This window comes from Chelonoidis abingdonii, chromosome 7 (assembly GCF_003597395.2).
Source record: "Chelonoidis abingdonii isolate Lonesome George chromosome 7, CheloAbing_2.0, whole genome shotgun sequence".
In the NCBI taxonomy this organism is placed as follows: Eukaryota; Metazoa; Chordata; order Testudines; family Testudinidae; genus Chelonoidis; species Chelonoidis abingdonii.
In genome coordinates, this window is record NC_133775.1 from 26,127,952 (window position 1) to 26,143,403 (window position 15,452).

Consider the following 15,452-nt stretch of genomic DNA (forward strand, 5'->3'; position numbering starts at 1 on the left):
GGGAATGAAAGATGGGATTCATGCATAGAAAAATTAATACTACAATATATTTTTAATTCATATAAAAATTGAAATTTCAATTTTTAGTTCTAAATTCTGCCCCTAAAATGTTCTGATAATGCAAATGCTAGACATCTTTACATCCTTTGGGATTTTCTATCTTCTATAATTCATTCACCATAAGATGAAAAAAATACTAAGTTCTGTTATAAAAGACATTTTATAAATTTTAGATGTTTTGTTTTCCATGAGATGTCCCATTAAGAACATAGATTTCATAACTTCATTGTTATCTCAGTGGAAATACTGTAATGTGTGTCTGTGGGGTGCACTGGAAGTGTGAGAACATATGGTGTTCTGAGAGATGTGTGGCAATTTTAAACATACTGTTTATAGTACAAAACCTTTTAATAATCCAACATCTACTTAAAGTTCAGTTTATTTCTAAAGCAGATTTCAAAATGCATTTTATGCCACATCTAAATGCAATTTTATATTAAATGCATATTAAATAATTTTTGAATGCTTGTCAAGGCATGGTACATGAGAACCTCCTGTTCTGAATTCACTGTTAGAATAATAGGTGCAACTATACTGATATCATTAGAGTTTCACTCATCTGTAGCAGCAGTGAATTAGGTGCAACCTGTTTATTTTTCCACAATTTTGTTTCTAACTAATATAAATGCTTTTTTATCTGACAGCATATTAAAGAAGGCAGCCTTGTCGACCAAATCAAAATGATATGCGTGGGTGATCATATAGAATCTATAAATGGAAAAAATTTGGTGGGTTGTCGTCATTATGAAGTTGCCAACCTTTTAAAAGGACTGGAGAAGGGTCAGACATTTAAACTAACATTGATAGAGCCTATGAAAGCATTCGGTGAGTGACATGCATACTGTCCACCCCTTGTAACTGAAAATTGAAATACCATGCCTGCATTGTTTTGTTTTGTTTTGTTTCAAACACAGTGAAATTTATCCTAGGTAACCTAGTTGCCTAGAGGAGTTGAAGTGTGTTGTTTTTAAACTATAGGAAAACAAAGTTGAACTGGAAACCTTGAAGGTACCTTAAGATGTTAAGACGCTACCTCTGGGAGGTGGTCTTTTGCTCAAGTTTCACTATAACTATAGTTCAGTTTCATTTGATTTGTGAGCTATATTCATTTTCAGTTTTTATTTTCTTGCAAATTTCCTTGGAATTTATCAGTGTTTATTACAATGGGTGAAAATCAGTGCAAAAAATTGACTTGACAGTATTCTAGGTAAATATCAGTGTTACTACTGGAAGAATGGAGAACAGAAAAATATGCAACAAATAAAGAAAAGTAAGAGTATTGGAAGTAAAGGCAGTTTAATACTGTGGTTTATTTCATGAACTGTACCTTAACACATGCACATTTCCTCTGCATTGCCTAACTTTAATTGACAGCCTCGTATTAACACTTATGCTAATTTATTATTAACATAAACACATCTACCTAATGTACTGGATTTTCTTAACATAACCAGTATTTTCACATATTTGAGTGGTCTAAAATTCAGGTGAAAATTGTATTTGTAAAATAATAGTTTTTGTAAAACCTAGGAATTTTGGGGGTAAAAATTAGCAAAAAACCCAAAAACACAGAATCTTTTCTATGTTTCATGTATAGTGATGGGTTTGAACAAGACACAACTGTAGTCTAGTGCTCTGTATACATGTAGCGAGTGACTTTCTCTTGTGCCCAGAGTGACCCTAAACTAAATCAATTCAATGTGTGGGTCTCTGTGGCTATTTTTATTAAATGTAGGTTGCTTCCTTGATCTTCCTGAAAATGGAAGTCATAGAATCATAGGACTGGAAGCGACCTTGAGAGGTCATCTAGTCCAGTCCCCTGCACTCATGACGGGTCTAAGTATTATCTAGACTGTCCCGACAGGTGTTTGTCTAACCTGCTCTTAAAAATCTCCAATGATGGAGATTCCACAGCCTCCCTAGTAAGGTTGCCAACTTTCTAATCACACAAAACCAAATATCCCTGCCTGCCTCCTTCCCTGCCCTGTCCCCAAGGCCAGGCCCCTGCTCACTCCATCCCCACTCCCTCACTCACTTTCACCAGGTAGGGGGTTGTGGTGCGGGGTGTGTGAAGACTCTGGCTGGGGGTGTGGGTCTGTGGTGAGGCTGGAGATCAGGGGCTTGGGATGCAGGAGAGGGATCAGGTTGGGGCAGAGGGTTGGTGTGTGTGTATGTAGGGGGATATGGGCTGGGGGTATGGGCTCCAGGTGGGGCCAGAAATGAGAGTGCAGGAAAGAGGGTGCAGGAAAGAGCTCTGGGCGGGGGCAAGGGGTTAGGGTACTGAGGAGGTGAGGACTCCAGCTGAGGGTGCAGGCTCTGGGGTGGGGCTGGGTTTGAGGCGCAGGAGGGAGCTCTGGCCTGGGGTCAAGGCTTTTGGAGTGCAGGAGGGGCTGTGGACTCTGGCTGGAGATGTAGGCTCTGGGGTGGGGCCTTGGATGAGGGGTTTGGAGTGCGGTGGGGGGGCAAGCTCAGGGCTGGGGCAGGGTGTTGGAGGGATGCGGGGTGCAGGATCTGGGAGGGAGTTTGGATGTGGGAGGGGACTCTGGACTGGGGCAAGGGGTTGAGGTATGGAAGGGGGTTCGGAGTGCGGGTTTAATCACCACCCAGGTCCAATCACTACCAACCTTCCTGGTGAAAATCGAAACAAAGAAGTCATTAAACACCTCTGCCATTACCACATTTTCTGTTATTGTTTTTTCCCGTAACCTGTCCTTGGTCTTCCTTTTGCTTTTAATGTATTCGTAGAATGTTTTCTTGTTATCCTTTATGTCTCTAGCTAGTTTGATCTCGGTTTGTGCCTTCGCCTTTCTAATATTTCCCTTACGTACTTGTGGTATTTATATTCATCCTTTGTAATGTGACCTAGTTTCCACTTTTGTAGGACTTTAAAAATTTTTTAGATCACTGAAGATCTCCTGGTTAAGCCAGGGTGGTCTCCTGCCATACTTCATATGGAATAGTTTGCTCTTTGCCCTTAATCATGTCTCTTTGAAAAACTGCCAACTGTCTTCAATTGTTTTTTCTCTTAGACTTGCTTCCCATGGGATTTTACCTATCAGCTCCCTGAGTTTGCTAAAGTCTGCTTTCTTGAAATCCATTGTCTTTGTTTTGCTGTTCTCCCTACTACCATTCCTTAGAATCATGAACTCTACCATTTCAGGATCAGTTTCACTCAAGCTGCCTTCCACTTTGAAATTCTCAACCAATTCCTCCCTATTTGTCAGAATCAAATCTAGAACAGCATCTCCCCTATTAGCTTTCTCTACCTTCTGAAATAAAAAATTGTCTCCAATACATTCCAAGAACTTGCTGGATAATCTGTGCCCTGCTGTATTATTTTCCCAACAGATGTCTGAATAGTTGGAAGTCCCCCAACACCACCAAGTCCTGTGCTTTGGATGCTTTTGTTAGTTGTTTATAAAAAGCCTCAGCCACCTCTTCTTCCTAGTTTGGTGGTCTGTAGTAGACCCCTACCATGACATCACCCTTGTTTTTTACCCCTTTTATGCTTACTGAGAGACTTTCAACAAGTCTGCCTCCTGTTTCGATCTCAACCTCAGTCCAAATATATACATTTTTTATATATAAGGCAACACCTCCTCCATTTTTCCCTGCGTGTCCTTCCTGAGAAAGCTGAACCCTTCTATACCATAATGAATGAATGCTTCTTGCATTCAGCTCCTCTGAGCATTGTATCTGGAATGGTGAGTGCTTTCTGAAAGTTTGTCAGCAGTGCAGATCACCGTAGGCTGGGTCACGTCAGTCCCATTAGGTGCTTGCCCCCAAACTCATCATCCTGCCCATCCACCGCCCCACACACATGCAGAATGGGTACCGGGGTTGTTTTACAGAACACACTGATAGTATCTACACAGAGACTTTGTGATTCTTGCACTGGTTCAGGATTCCCCCGATTGCCCTTCCAGGTCCTTGGGAATGCAGTAAGGTTAAGCTGTGCTGTCATGGTTTCCATACCGATACCAGCCTTTGAGCCTATTTAAAAGGGTTAGGGTTCCACAATGTATATGTTTGCTACAGAAAAGATAATAGAAGCAGAGACTGAGGGTATAGCTACACTGGCACTTTACAGTGCTGCAACTTTCGCGCTCAGGGATGTGAAAAAACACCCCCCTGAGCGCTGCAAGATACAGCGCTGTAAAGCCTCAGTGTAATCAGTGCCGAGCTCCCAGCGCTGCAAGCTACACCCGTAGAGGATGTGGTTTACGTGCAGCGCTGGGAGAGCTCTCTCCCAGCGCTGGCGCTCCGACCACACTCACACTTCAAAGCGTAGCCATACCCTGAGATTCTCTAGTGTACCTGTTTACCTTGGTCTGCCTGTACCCTGCTATCTCTCTGTGTGCATCCCTCACCCCATGGCAAGCATCTGTGGGATGTGAGGAAAGCATGTGACAATTCATGAAAGGCTATTAACCCATCTCTGCCCATGCAAGGAGGGAGCAGTGGCTCTTTATGAGAGAATTATTTATATCACTAATCATCTATGTATTATATTTTAACAAGCCATTGAAAATTAAACAGTATACTTGTAGCTGAACATTTAAAAATTATTTTCTAGTTTTTATTTCCATTATTTTATTCAAGATTTCCCCATAAATTTTCTATATGATATTTTTCCATAATAGTAAATAATTCAAAATAAAATGTCGACAGATCATTGATAACCATTGGCATATGCACCCTGAATTCTGGGTTCTCCACCAATGCCTCCGATTTCAGCAGCAAGTTGAAATATTTGTTTTCCAAGTCATTGTAATCTGTGACCAATCTAGGAAGACTGTAATGCACCAGTGTGGACACTTGGTGTCAGAATAACTGCAGTAATTAGACAGAATGAAAGAAACTGGAAGTGTGTTTTTTTTAAGCTTGATGCTACAGCATCGTAAGAGAGGTAGGGGTATTACCTCTAAAAAAAAATATATATTTAACAAATATATATATTTGTTAATATTGCACATATGTACTTAATAGTGGTGCTAAGAATATAGAACATGTTGCAAATGGCAACATGGAAACAATTGATTTTGATATTCAAAATTATTAGTGCAATAGGGATGCACTAATCTCTAGGATACTTCTTGCTCTAGACATGGGGATACTAGCAGATGTTGTTACTTGGAGAGGGCACGCTTTCCCCTCCTCCTCTCAATATGTAAAAATGTTGTGTGTCCTATATAGATAATGTGTTTCTTTGAATTATTGTATTAGGAAATTAGTTTATGGAGGATTTTAAGGAGATATAAATCGCAAATGGAATTATATTCACCACAGCCCATTTGTTTCTGTTTTTTAAAAGAACATATAGCTCCAATATGTAGAAAAAATTGTCAACATAGCCTAAGTCCTTACCACATGGAGCTAGCCTGGAACTTTAGGCATATCCCTGAGCAAGGGGAAGTGTTTAAGCTGCATCACTTCAAGAATAGCTGCAGAAGGCATGGTGACTGGGAGTCACATCAGAGGCCTTGGCTTCACTTTACTTTATACCGCAATAAAGCCTCCCAGAACGCTCTACCTTACTCCCCGTCCACACTGGCAAGGCACGCAGAGTGCTCTGATTCCCTGGCTGGAGCATTCCTGGTACTCCACCTCCACGAGAGGATTAACGGCTGTTGTGTATTGGGTGGGACGCTGCTGCTCCAGCGTAAACGGGGATGTCATAAACAGATAGTTAAGGGTTAGTGTCTCTTTTACCTGTAAAGAGTTACAAGCAGTGAACCTGGAACACCTGACCAGAGGACCAATCAGGAGACAAGATAGTTTCAAATCTCGGTGGAGGGAAGTCTTTGTTTTGTGTTGTTTGTTTATCCGTTGTTCTCTCTGGGTTCTGACAGTGACCAGATGTGCAACCAGGTTTCTCTCCAATCTCTCTGATACAGGCTCTTATATGTTCAGAATAGTAAGTACTAGGTAGATAAGGCGGTTTTAGTCTTTGATAGTTTTCTCTATTTGCAAATGTGTATATTGCTGGAAGGATTTTAATTTGTATTTGTACTGGGGGGGAGGCTTCTCTCTAGTGTCTATAAGCTGAAAGACCCTATAACATTTACCATCTTGATTACAGAGACAATTTTTACTTTTTCTTTCTTTTATTAAAAGCTTTTCTTTTTTTAAAAGACCTGATTGATTTCTTCCCTTTTTAAGGCTCAAGGGAATTGAGTCTGTACTCACCAGGGAACTGGTGGGAGAAAGGAGGGAAGGGAGGGGGGAAGGTGGAATTCCTCTGTGTTTCAGATTCACGGAGCTTGAATCTGTATTGCCTCTTGGTGAGGGGAAAAGAGGAAGGGGGAAGGTGACATTCCTCTCTGTTTTAAGATTCAAGGAGTTTGAATCACAGTAATCTCCTAGTGTACCCAGGGAGGGGAGGATCTGGGAGGAAGAAAGGAGGGAGGGGGAATGAGTTATTTCCCTTTGTTGTGAGACTCAAGGGGTTTGGGTCTTGGGGGTCCCTGGGAAGGTTTTGGGGGGACCAGAGTGTACCAGGCACTGAAAGTCCTGGCTGGTGGCAGCCTATCAGATCTAAGCTGGTAATTAAGCTTAGAGGAATTCATGCTGGTACCCCATCTTTTGGACGCTAAGGTTCAGAGTGGGGGTCATACCATGACAGGGGAGTAACGTTATTACGCACTGATTGACCTCCAGAAGCTCCCCATAATCCTTTTAACTGAAGCGTCCTCTCTTGTCTTTGTGAACTTCAGACGCGGAAGTGCCATTTTAAAGCTCCGTTTCAGTGGCTGCTTATAAAAAAAACAAACACAGCTACTGTTTGCTTTGAATGAGTGAGAGACAGGCAGGGGGGCTCCGTTTGGAGTGCCGACACCTAGCGTTTGCTTGAAGAGAGAGGGGGCAGCGAGGGGAGGTGGGTGGCTGGGGTCCATTTCAGTGAGCGGCTGCTTATCTAGTCTATGAGAAAAAACCAAACAGCTGCTGTTTGCTTTCAGTGAGTGAGAGGGGGTGGGGGAAGGAGGGAGGTCAGAACTTACAAGGCAGCGTGCTGACACACTCTCAGCACCCCAAAAACCCACTCTCTCTCCACCCACACTTCCTGCCACACTTCTCCCCGCCATTTGAAAAGCATGTTGCAGCCACTTTAATGCTGGGATATCTACCCATAATGCACCACTCCCAATGCAACTGCAAGTGCTACAAATGTTGCCACGCCAGTGCGCTTTCAGCTCTCACTGTGGACAGACTGGAGTGCTTTCCCTAGTGTGCTCTCCAAAGGCTGGTTTAACTTAAAGCGCGCTACAGCTGCAAGTGTAGCCATACCCTTATGGTATGGTTACACTCACACTTTACAGCGCTGCAAAAACACCCCCGAGCGCTGCAAGATACAGCACTGTAAAGCGTCAGTGTAATCAGGGCGGCAGCGCTGGGAGCGTGGCTCCCAGTGCTGCACGCTACACTCGTAGAGGATGTGGTTTACGTGCAGTGCTGGGAGAGCTCTCCAGCGCTGCCGCTCCAACCACACTTACACTTCCAAATTCCAAATGTAGCCATACCCTTAGTGTCTTGCCTGCTTACTCCTTACTCCCAGGGGATGAGGGAAGAAGAAGAATTTACCAGCTGCATCTCCTCTTCCCCCATAAACACACACACCCTGGCTCAGTTATTCTGGCTAGTTAGTAGGGGTATGATGGACCCAAGAGGTCTGCTCATTTCCCCACCACTGTGCCCCCTTTCCCCATCCAGGAGTGCTGCTCAGGAGAAGCAGTAAGCTAGGAAACAGGTAGCCTGAGTAAGAAAGGGGTTCTTGCTCTCCCTTGGGTAGGCATGTGGTCTGAGTCACAACCTCATGTCAAATCATGAGTAAAGATACTACTGGTGGTAGAGCTAATGTAGGTGTATTCTTTGTCAGGAATGAGAATTTGAAATGTTTCTTGTTAAAGAGAATTTAACTTCCCCCTTGTTACTGCACCATGAGCACAAAAACTATACAGAGGGTTAAACAAATGTGAGTATTAGAGACTGTACAGCATCAGTTTATTAAAATGAGATAAAGTAAAATTAGTGTTTTGAAAAGTAAATTTTAAATTTGAAAGGAAGTAGAAATTCTCCTCACATAATCTGACTCTATAGACTAATAAAGAAACCAAATGGGACCCATCTGAATAAAATGAATGTAAAATACTGAAGATTCATCTTTTTAAAAGCAAGATTATTAAGAAAATGTCATGGACAGGGAATTCTTTTGAGGAATAATTCTGGAAGGATAATGATCAATTTTAGAGGCTTTAGACTATAAAATTCCTGGGTACTATGACTCTACTTTTGCATTTGGAATTATATTTTAATTATATTACAACTTCTTACAACCCCACCCAATTCTGTATTTTTCCACTTTAGTTCCTCATATAATACAGTACATGAGTAATAGTGCTAAAGTGAATAATGCATCCCTTAGGAACACTGGTCACTAATTTTATGAAGCAGTTTTCAAGAGAATATGCAAATAGGCTGTTTTTCTTAAAATTGATAACCAAGTTGTTGTGTTTTCCCTATGCATGAGCATATAATAGCATGGATGAAAAGGCAGGCATAAAGTGACGGTGTAAAGCTCCCAGTGGAAAGAATTAAAGTAATGCAGCTTATTAAAGTAATACAAGACTTTTTAAAAACTTCTGTAAAGAAGAGTAAAATACATTTTGGATTACTTTCTAGATAGACACCAAATGCCTTTTTTTTTTTTTTAACTATATCTTATTATCTTTTATTAGCTCAGTCATATGCTGAAATAATTGATCTTGAAACAGACAGATTTTTAATAACTGAAGAAAGGATTTCTTAGTAATAAATGTGTGACTGGGGTCCTAGTGGGGGCCAACTATGGTCACTCAATTAAGGTGAACTGCAAAGAATGGGGCGGACAATTCCCATAAAGCTATTGGATATTCCAATACCGAGATTTACCAAGCCAGTATACAACAGCTTCTTTATTACCTTCCTGGTTATTCAGAAGTCCAACAACACAGTTCCCTTAAAGTGATCCAGCCTCAGTCCTCCATCCAGGTACATACATCAAATATGATGAAATTTTTTTAAAATCTTATTTCATCGTATAAAAGAAAAGATTCTACTAATCCCAAAAGATTGGACGCATTACCTCCCAGGTTAACAAATGTTTCAGATCTTACCCAAATACATGCTACAGCCAATTCTTAATAACTAAAATCTAAAGGTTTATAAAAAGAAAGAAAGGTGAGAGTTAAAATTGGTTAAAGGAATCAGTTACAGTAATGGCAAAGTTCTTGGCTCAGGCTTACAGCAGTGATGCAATAAACCGCTGGCTTAAGTCAAGTCTCTGGAGTACATCCACAGCTTGGATGGGTCATTCAGTCCATCGTTCAGCGCTTCAGTCTGTTGCAAAGCTCCTCGAGAGGTAAGAAGCAGGATTGAAGACCAAATGGAGAAGATGCAGCTGCTTTTTGTAGTCTTTTGCCATGCAGCCTGTGCTTCCTTTGTTCCAAACACAAGCTGCCCAGCACATGGCTTGGAAGCCTTAGAGTTCTGTCCATGGGCATGTCCCTGCATGCCTTGCTGAGTCTTAAGGTGTATCTGCCTTCTCTCAATGAGTAAGTTTTGTAGCTGATGGTCCTTAATGGGCCATCAAGCAGGCTTGGCAGTGCTGATGCCAAACTGTCTGGGGGTGTCTCCCAGAAGCATAGCACAAGTTTGAAATACAGACACACATACATATCTATAACTCATAATACAAAGGTGATACAAACATTTAAAAAAGATTATCACATCTGGCAAATTATAACATTTTTTGCAGATATCTTACATGGCATATCTGGTTGATTACTTCATGGGTGTTACCCCAGGAGCAAACATTTGAAATCCAGGTATAGAGCCAATACTTACAACTGTAAATACAAAAATGATACATGCATACAGATAGCATAATCATAACCAGCAAATCGTAACCTTTTCATAGACATCTTACTTGACAACCTTTGTGCAATATTTGCTGCAAATATATAACAGTGGGTGCAACAATTATCTATATGGTCATATTTTAATCAGATAACGTCACAAAGTGTTATCTGGAAATTGTGTAGTGTGATGCATCAACATTTATTCAGAATGTTTGTAAAATTATTTTTACAGTAATTAAAAAATTAAAATTCACTGTTCTGGATAGTTCAATCTCATTTGAAACAGTCATTTAATATTTTACAATGTGTAATATAAAGTTAGTGAATGGATTTGGTGTTCATGAAAGGTTCTGTGAGACAATTCTATATGCAGTTCAGACCTGTAAACTCCCTGCTATTCATTTCTGAGACTTTCTTAAATAGATTATGAGTTGTGGAAAAGTCTGTAGTATGCCTAAATGAAGACTAGGAGTCAGAGTACCATTTTTACTTGTGACCTGAATGCTATACTTAAGTTTCCAGAAACAAAAGGCTAGTGTAAGCCTACACTGCCACCTACTCTCAATATACAGTATTTATTTTGAGATTAGATAGATACTTTATCTTCTCCTAATTTGGATTTCTAGCTAGCTCAGAGACAGTGTTTTTCTATTTTATTTTGTCATAAATATAGTATATGTGCAGCATTGAACTAAGTGCTGTACCTGTAATGAACTAATTTAACACAGAACTAATGCTGTGTATATATACTGTATCATATTTTGTGTGTATATAGATATTCCGAAACACAGAACCTTCATTAACTCAGAGTTAAGATTTGTCAAGTACATTTTCTTATAATATAAACATTAAAAAGCAAAGCTAATGTAACATTCATACCTGAAACAGTATCAGTCTATAAAGCATTAGTCTGCTACAATTATGGCACAGCTGCTTCAGTCTTGCAGCTGATAGCACATGGACAGACTGCAAGTGACTCTTAATTAACAATTTAAAACAGACTCCACATGAATCAGGAATAAAACAGAAGAAGAACAAGACAGTGATAATGGGCCAGAGTTTGGCAGTTCTGAATTTTAAGCTGTTGGAATACTTTTTCAGCATGTTCTCCTAGCTCCCATCAAACAAAGGAATGAACTGGTGGAGAGAGTATTTCCAGATTAAGAAGATAGGGAGTCCATTTTTTGTACAATCAGCTCTGTGACACCCATATCAGTCAACAGATTAAGGCCAGTTCAGCTGCTTATGAGTTGACAGATCAGAACAATGCTACCAACCTTACAGATAAATTTCTATCCTAAGTGGCAGTGCCACTGTGAGGCTGAGACATGCCACGTCTAAGAGGCATGCGGCTCATCAGGGAAATCCGCTGGCGGCTGGGATGGTTTGTTTACCTGCAGCATCCACAGGTTTGGCCAGTTGCAGCACCCACTGGTTATGGTTTGCTGTTCCAGGCCAATGGGGGTTGCGGGAAGTGGTGTGGGCTGAGGGATGTGCTGGCCGCTGCTTCAAGTCCCCCCGTTTGGCCTGGAATGGTGAACCGCAGCCAGTGGGAGCTGCGATTGGCTGAACCTGCGGATGTTGCAGGTAAACTAACCGTCCTGGCCCGCCAGCAGATTTCTCTAATGGGCCATGTGCCAAAGTTGCCAATCCCTGTTATAGGTGGTCAGCTGGACTTGGACTTGCAGTTCAAGATCAGTGAAAGGAGCCAAAGACTCCAAGAGACTGTGGAGTTTGCCACAGAACTTGCCTCTTTTCTTGCAATTATGTACCAGAAGAGGAAGCAGCTGCTAGTGAGGAAGATGGAAGCTGGTCACCATGAGTAGGGTCCTACCAAATTCATGGTACATTTTGGTCAATTTCACAGTCAGAAGATTTAAAAAATTGTAAATTTTATTATTTCGGATATTTAAATCTGAAATTTCACAGTGTTGTAATTGTAGGGGTCCGGACCCAAAAAGGAGTTGTGGGGTGGGGTTTTGCAAGGTTATTGTTAGGCGCTGCTGACGACGGTGCTGCTGTCAGAGATGGGCAACTGGAGAGCGGGGGCTGCTGGCCGGGAGCCCAGCTCTGAAGGTAGAGCCACCACCAGTAGCAGAGCTGGGCCCTCAGTCAGCAGATCCTCCCAGCTCTGAAGGAAGCAGCACAGAAGTAAGGGTGATATGGTATGGTATTAGAACCCTTACTTCTGTGCTGCTGCTGGCGGGGTGCTGCCTTCAGAGCGAGGCGCCCAGCCAACAGCCACCACTTCCCAGCCACTTAGCTCTGAAGGCAGCGCAGAATTAAGAGTGGCAATACTGTGACCCCCCTGCAACTCCCTTTTGGATCAGGACCCCCAAATTGAGAAATGCTGGACTCCCCTGTGAAATCAGTATAGTATAGGGTAAAAGTACGCAAAAGACCAGATTTCACGGTCCATTATGTGTTTTCATGGCTGTGAATTTGGTAGGGCCCTAACCATGAGTCCTGTAAGTACAGCTCTGCTTCTAATATGTATGATAGAGGGGATTCTAATTTGGCTCAAGACTGTATTGAATGATTAGAACAGATGATAAATCTGGTTGGTAAAACAAGGGAAATTGGCAATAATACAAAAATTAAAGGAAACAGTTCAATTAAATGCTGGTACCATGACAAATCTGGCCACAAAAAGAAGGACTCCTATAAATTTAAGGCTAGCCAGGACAGACTGTTGAAGATGTCTAGTGAAAGCTTCTCTCTCTCAGTTTGGGAGATGGGGGAGCACTAAACTGAAGGTGGCCAATTTGAAACTGAACTCCAAGAAATGTTAATTATTTCAAAAAGAGGCAATGTACTTTGGGCACACAATTGGTGAGGAGGGAATTTCCACTGTCTCTCCTTCACCCCACCCACCAAAAGAGGCTGTACAGAGCTTACCAACTTCCCAGACACACTCAGATATGTAAAGTTTTACAGGACTCTTCTCCTGTCACAGAAGGATCATTTATGGGTTTGCCAATATTGCAAAACCACTGCATAGGATGGATGAGAAAGGGAAGCCACTTCACTGGCCAGGAGAGCGTGATGTAGCATTTTCAGAGTTGAATCAGGCTCTTAGCCTGTACATGTTTCAAAACCCCTTTCATATTGGACACAGATGCTAGTGCTTTGGGTTGGGGGCAATATTGACACAAGAACTGCAGAGACTTGAGAGGGTGATACCTTCTTGCTGCAGGAGTCTGAGTTTTGAGAGAAATTATTGCAAAACCTAAGAGGAACTCCAGCCTCATTCTGTACATGTTGCAAGTTTGGAGATCCTTCTTCCTCACTATCCGCCTCAATCGGTGCTTAATTTGTAATGAAGGAGGTGCCTGGGCTCAAGCAATTTTTTTTACATTCATAACTAATGCAGCAATCTCAGAGGTGCTGAGCACTGGCCTCAGTTGTATAAAATTTTTCTGTTGTATACTTTGTATACTCAGTTGTTTGCTTGCTTGGATATAACCTATAAACAGCAGAATTGCATCAGAGATTAGGATTAAGGAAGAAAAGAATACTGACGATATGCTAAGCCTTTAAAACAAACTGCATCATAGATGACTGTAAGCATTCCTGGCAGGAGCAGCTGTAGCTTTTTTGCTGCTCCAAGCACGACAGGCAGGCTACCTTTGGCGGCTTGCCTGTGGGAGGTCCCCAGTCCCACGGATTTGGCGGCTTGACTGTGGGAGGTCCACTGGTTCCACGGATTCGGTGGCAATACGGCAGTGGGTGCGCCGAAGCTGCGGGACCAGCAGACCTCCCGCAAGCATGCCGCCGAAGGCAGCCTGACGGCCACCCTTGCAGGGACCGGCAGGGTGCCCCCCGCGGCTTGCTGGCTCAGGCACATGCTTGGAGCGCTGGTGCCTGGAGCCACCACTGATTCCTGGGTTACATTCCAATGATTAAATCTATAGAATGTTTTCATCACTATTTGTATGGGAGGAGGGTTTTGTGAGGACAGAGCATGCTTCCCTGCAATGACTTTTTAGATTCAAGGGTCCTGAGGGATAGCTTACTAGGCAGTTGGAGAACTGCAGTACTATGATTTCACAGATACACGCAGGCCTGGCCATAAGCATGTTAATGCTGATGTCTTGTCCAGTTGACCTTGTTGGGAGGCTAATTGCAAACACTACCCCACGGAGAAGAGCAAGGAGTTAGTTGCTGAGGAGGATGGGTGTGCTGCTTTACTTCTAGTTTGCAGAAGTGTCTATGCTCCTGGCTCATCCTCTAGAATAATGGCGATGGGTGGCTCAGAATGGATCCCAGAGCAACTAAAATCTTCCCAAAGAGATGACTCTGTTATCAGGGTAGTGTGTAATTGGAAAAATCAACTGGAAAGTTGATTTTAGCCACCCTGGACTGTACTGTCAACCAGACATGACAAACTCATGAAAAAGCACAGGAATTGGGCTTGGTTTTGGTTTAATTGGCTTGCGAGTTGTTTTTTGGCTTGTTGCTTGTTGTAGCTTGTTGCTTTTTTTGACTGGATCACAGCAAGCAAGGGCGGGGGGGGGGCAAGCAAGGGCAAGGGGCAAGCAGGGGCCAGGGATGGGAGCAAGTCAGGAGTGCACAGCAGGCCCACCACAGTCCCAGACTGCACGCCAGGGAATCTAATCACATAGAGCTTGGGGTTCTTAGGGATTGGCTTGTTTTGGCCTTGTTTTGAAATAGGATTAGCTTGATTTTTCTCTTATTGTGAAAGTCGGGGTGCTTATTTACCACTTGAAAGTTGGCAACTGTGGAGTCAACTCATAATACCACAGTAAAAGCTTTCTGGACACAGTAGGAAAACTTGGAATTTAAAGATGAAATATTGTATAGGAGCTGGCATAGGTGCTGGAACTAGGGATGCTGGGGTGTTGCCATACCCTCTGGCTTGAAGTGGTTTCCATCATATACAGGGTTAACAGTTTGGTTCTACTGCTCTCATTACCCCAGGTGATGAGATAAACTATTGGGTGATGGATATAGGTACTAGCTATTTGTACCAGATACATTAGAAAAGGTGATTCTGAGGTTATGTCATGATTTTAAAACTGCTGGACATTTTGGGGTTGCAGAAACCTTAGCTAAGGTAAAGGAGAATTTCTTGGGTAGAATGCAGGCTGGGTTTATAAAATTGGTGCAGGAAATACAATGCTTGCACTATAAAGAAGGGCCCCCTAAAACTGGGAGAGCTGCTTTGCAGCAGTATCTTGTGGGGTATCTGGTAATCAATAATGGCTGGCAGCTATGGACTGCTTCACAGAATGGCCTGAGGCTTATCCAATAAGAAATCAAGAAGTTGTAACAGTATTAGGAGTCCTAGTGAATGAATTTTTACCAGATTTGAGGTCCCGGGTGAGTTTCACACAGATCAAGGGAGAAATTTTGAATCCAGTGTTTAAACAGATTTGTTAGATTCTAATGATCCACACAATTCTCACACCACAGCACACCCAGAATCTAATGGGATGGTAGAAGGATGCAATAGGACTCTGGGGGGTTCAGCTG

At 42.3% G+C, this 15,452-nt stretch overlaps 1 protein-coding gene across 2 annotated transcripts in view; it reads left to right on the forward strand.

The window, feature by feature from the left end:
* The window catches only part of GIPC2 (GIPC PDZ domain containing family member 2), a 52,091-nt gene that overhangs the window by 22,409 nt on the left and 14,230 nt on the right, over positions 1–15,452 (forward strand). For both annotated transcript variants that reach the window (XM_032802478.2, XM_032802479.2), the window contains exon 3: positions 705–885. In XM_032802478.2, coding sequence (XP_032658369.1) covers positions 705–885 — 181 coding nt within the window. The remainder of the gene's footprint in view (positions 1–704; positions 886–15,452) is intronic.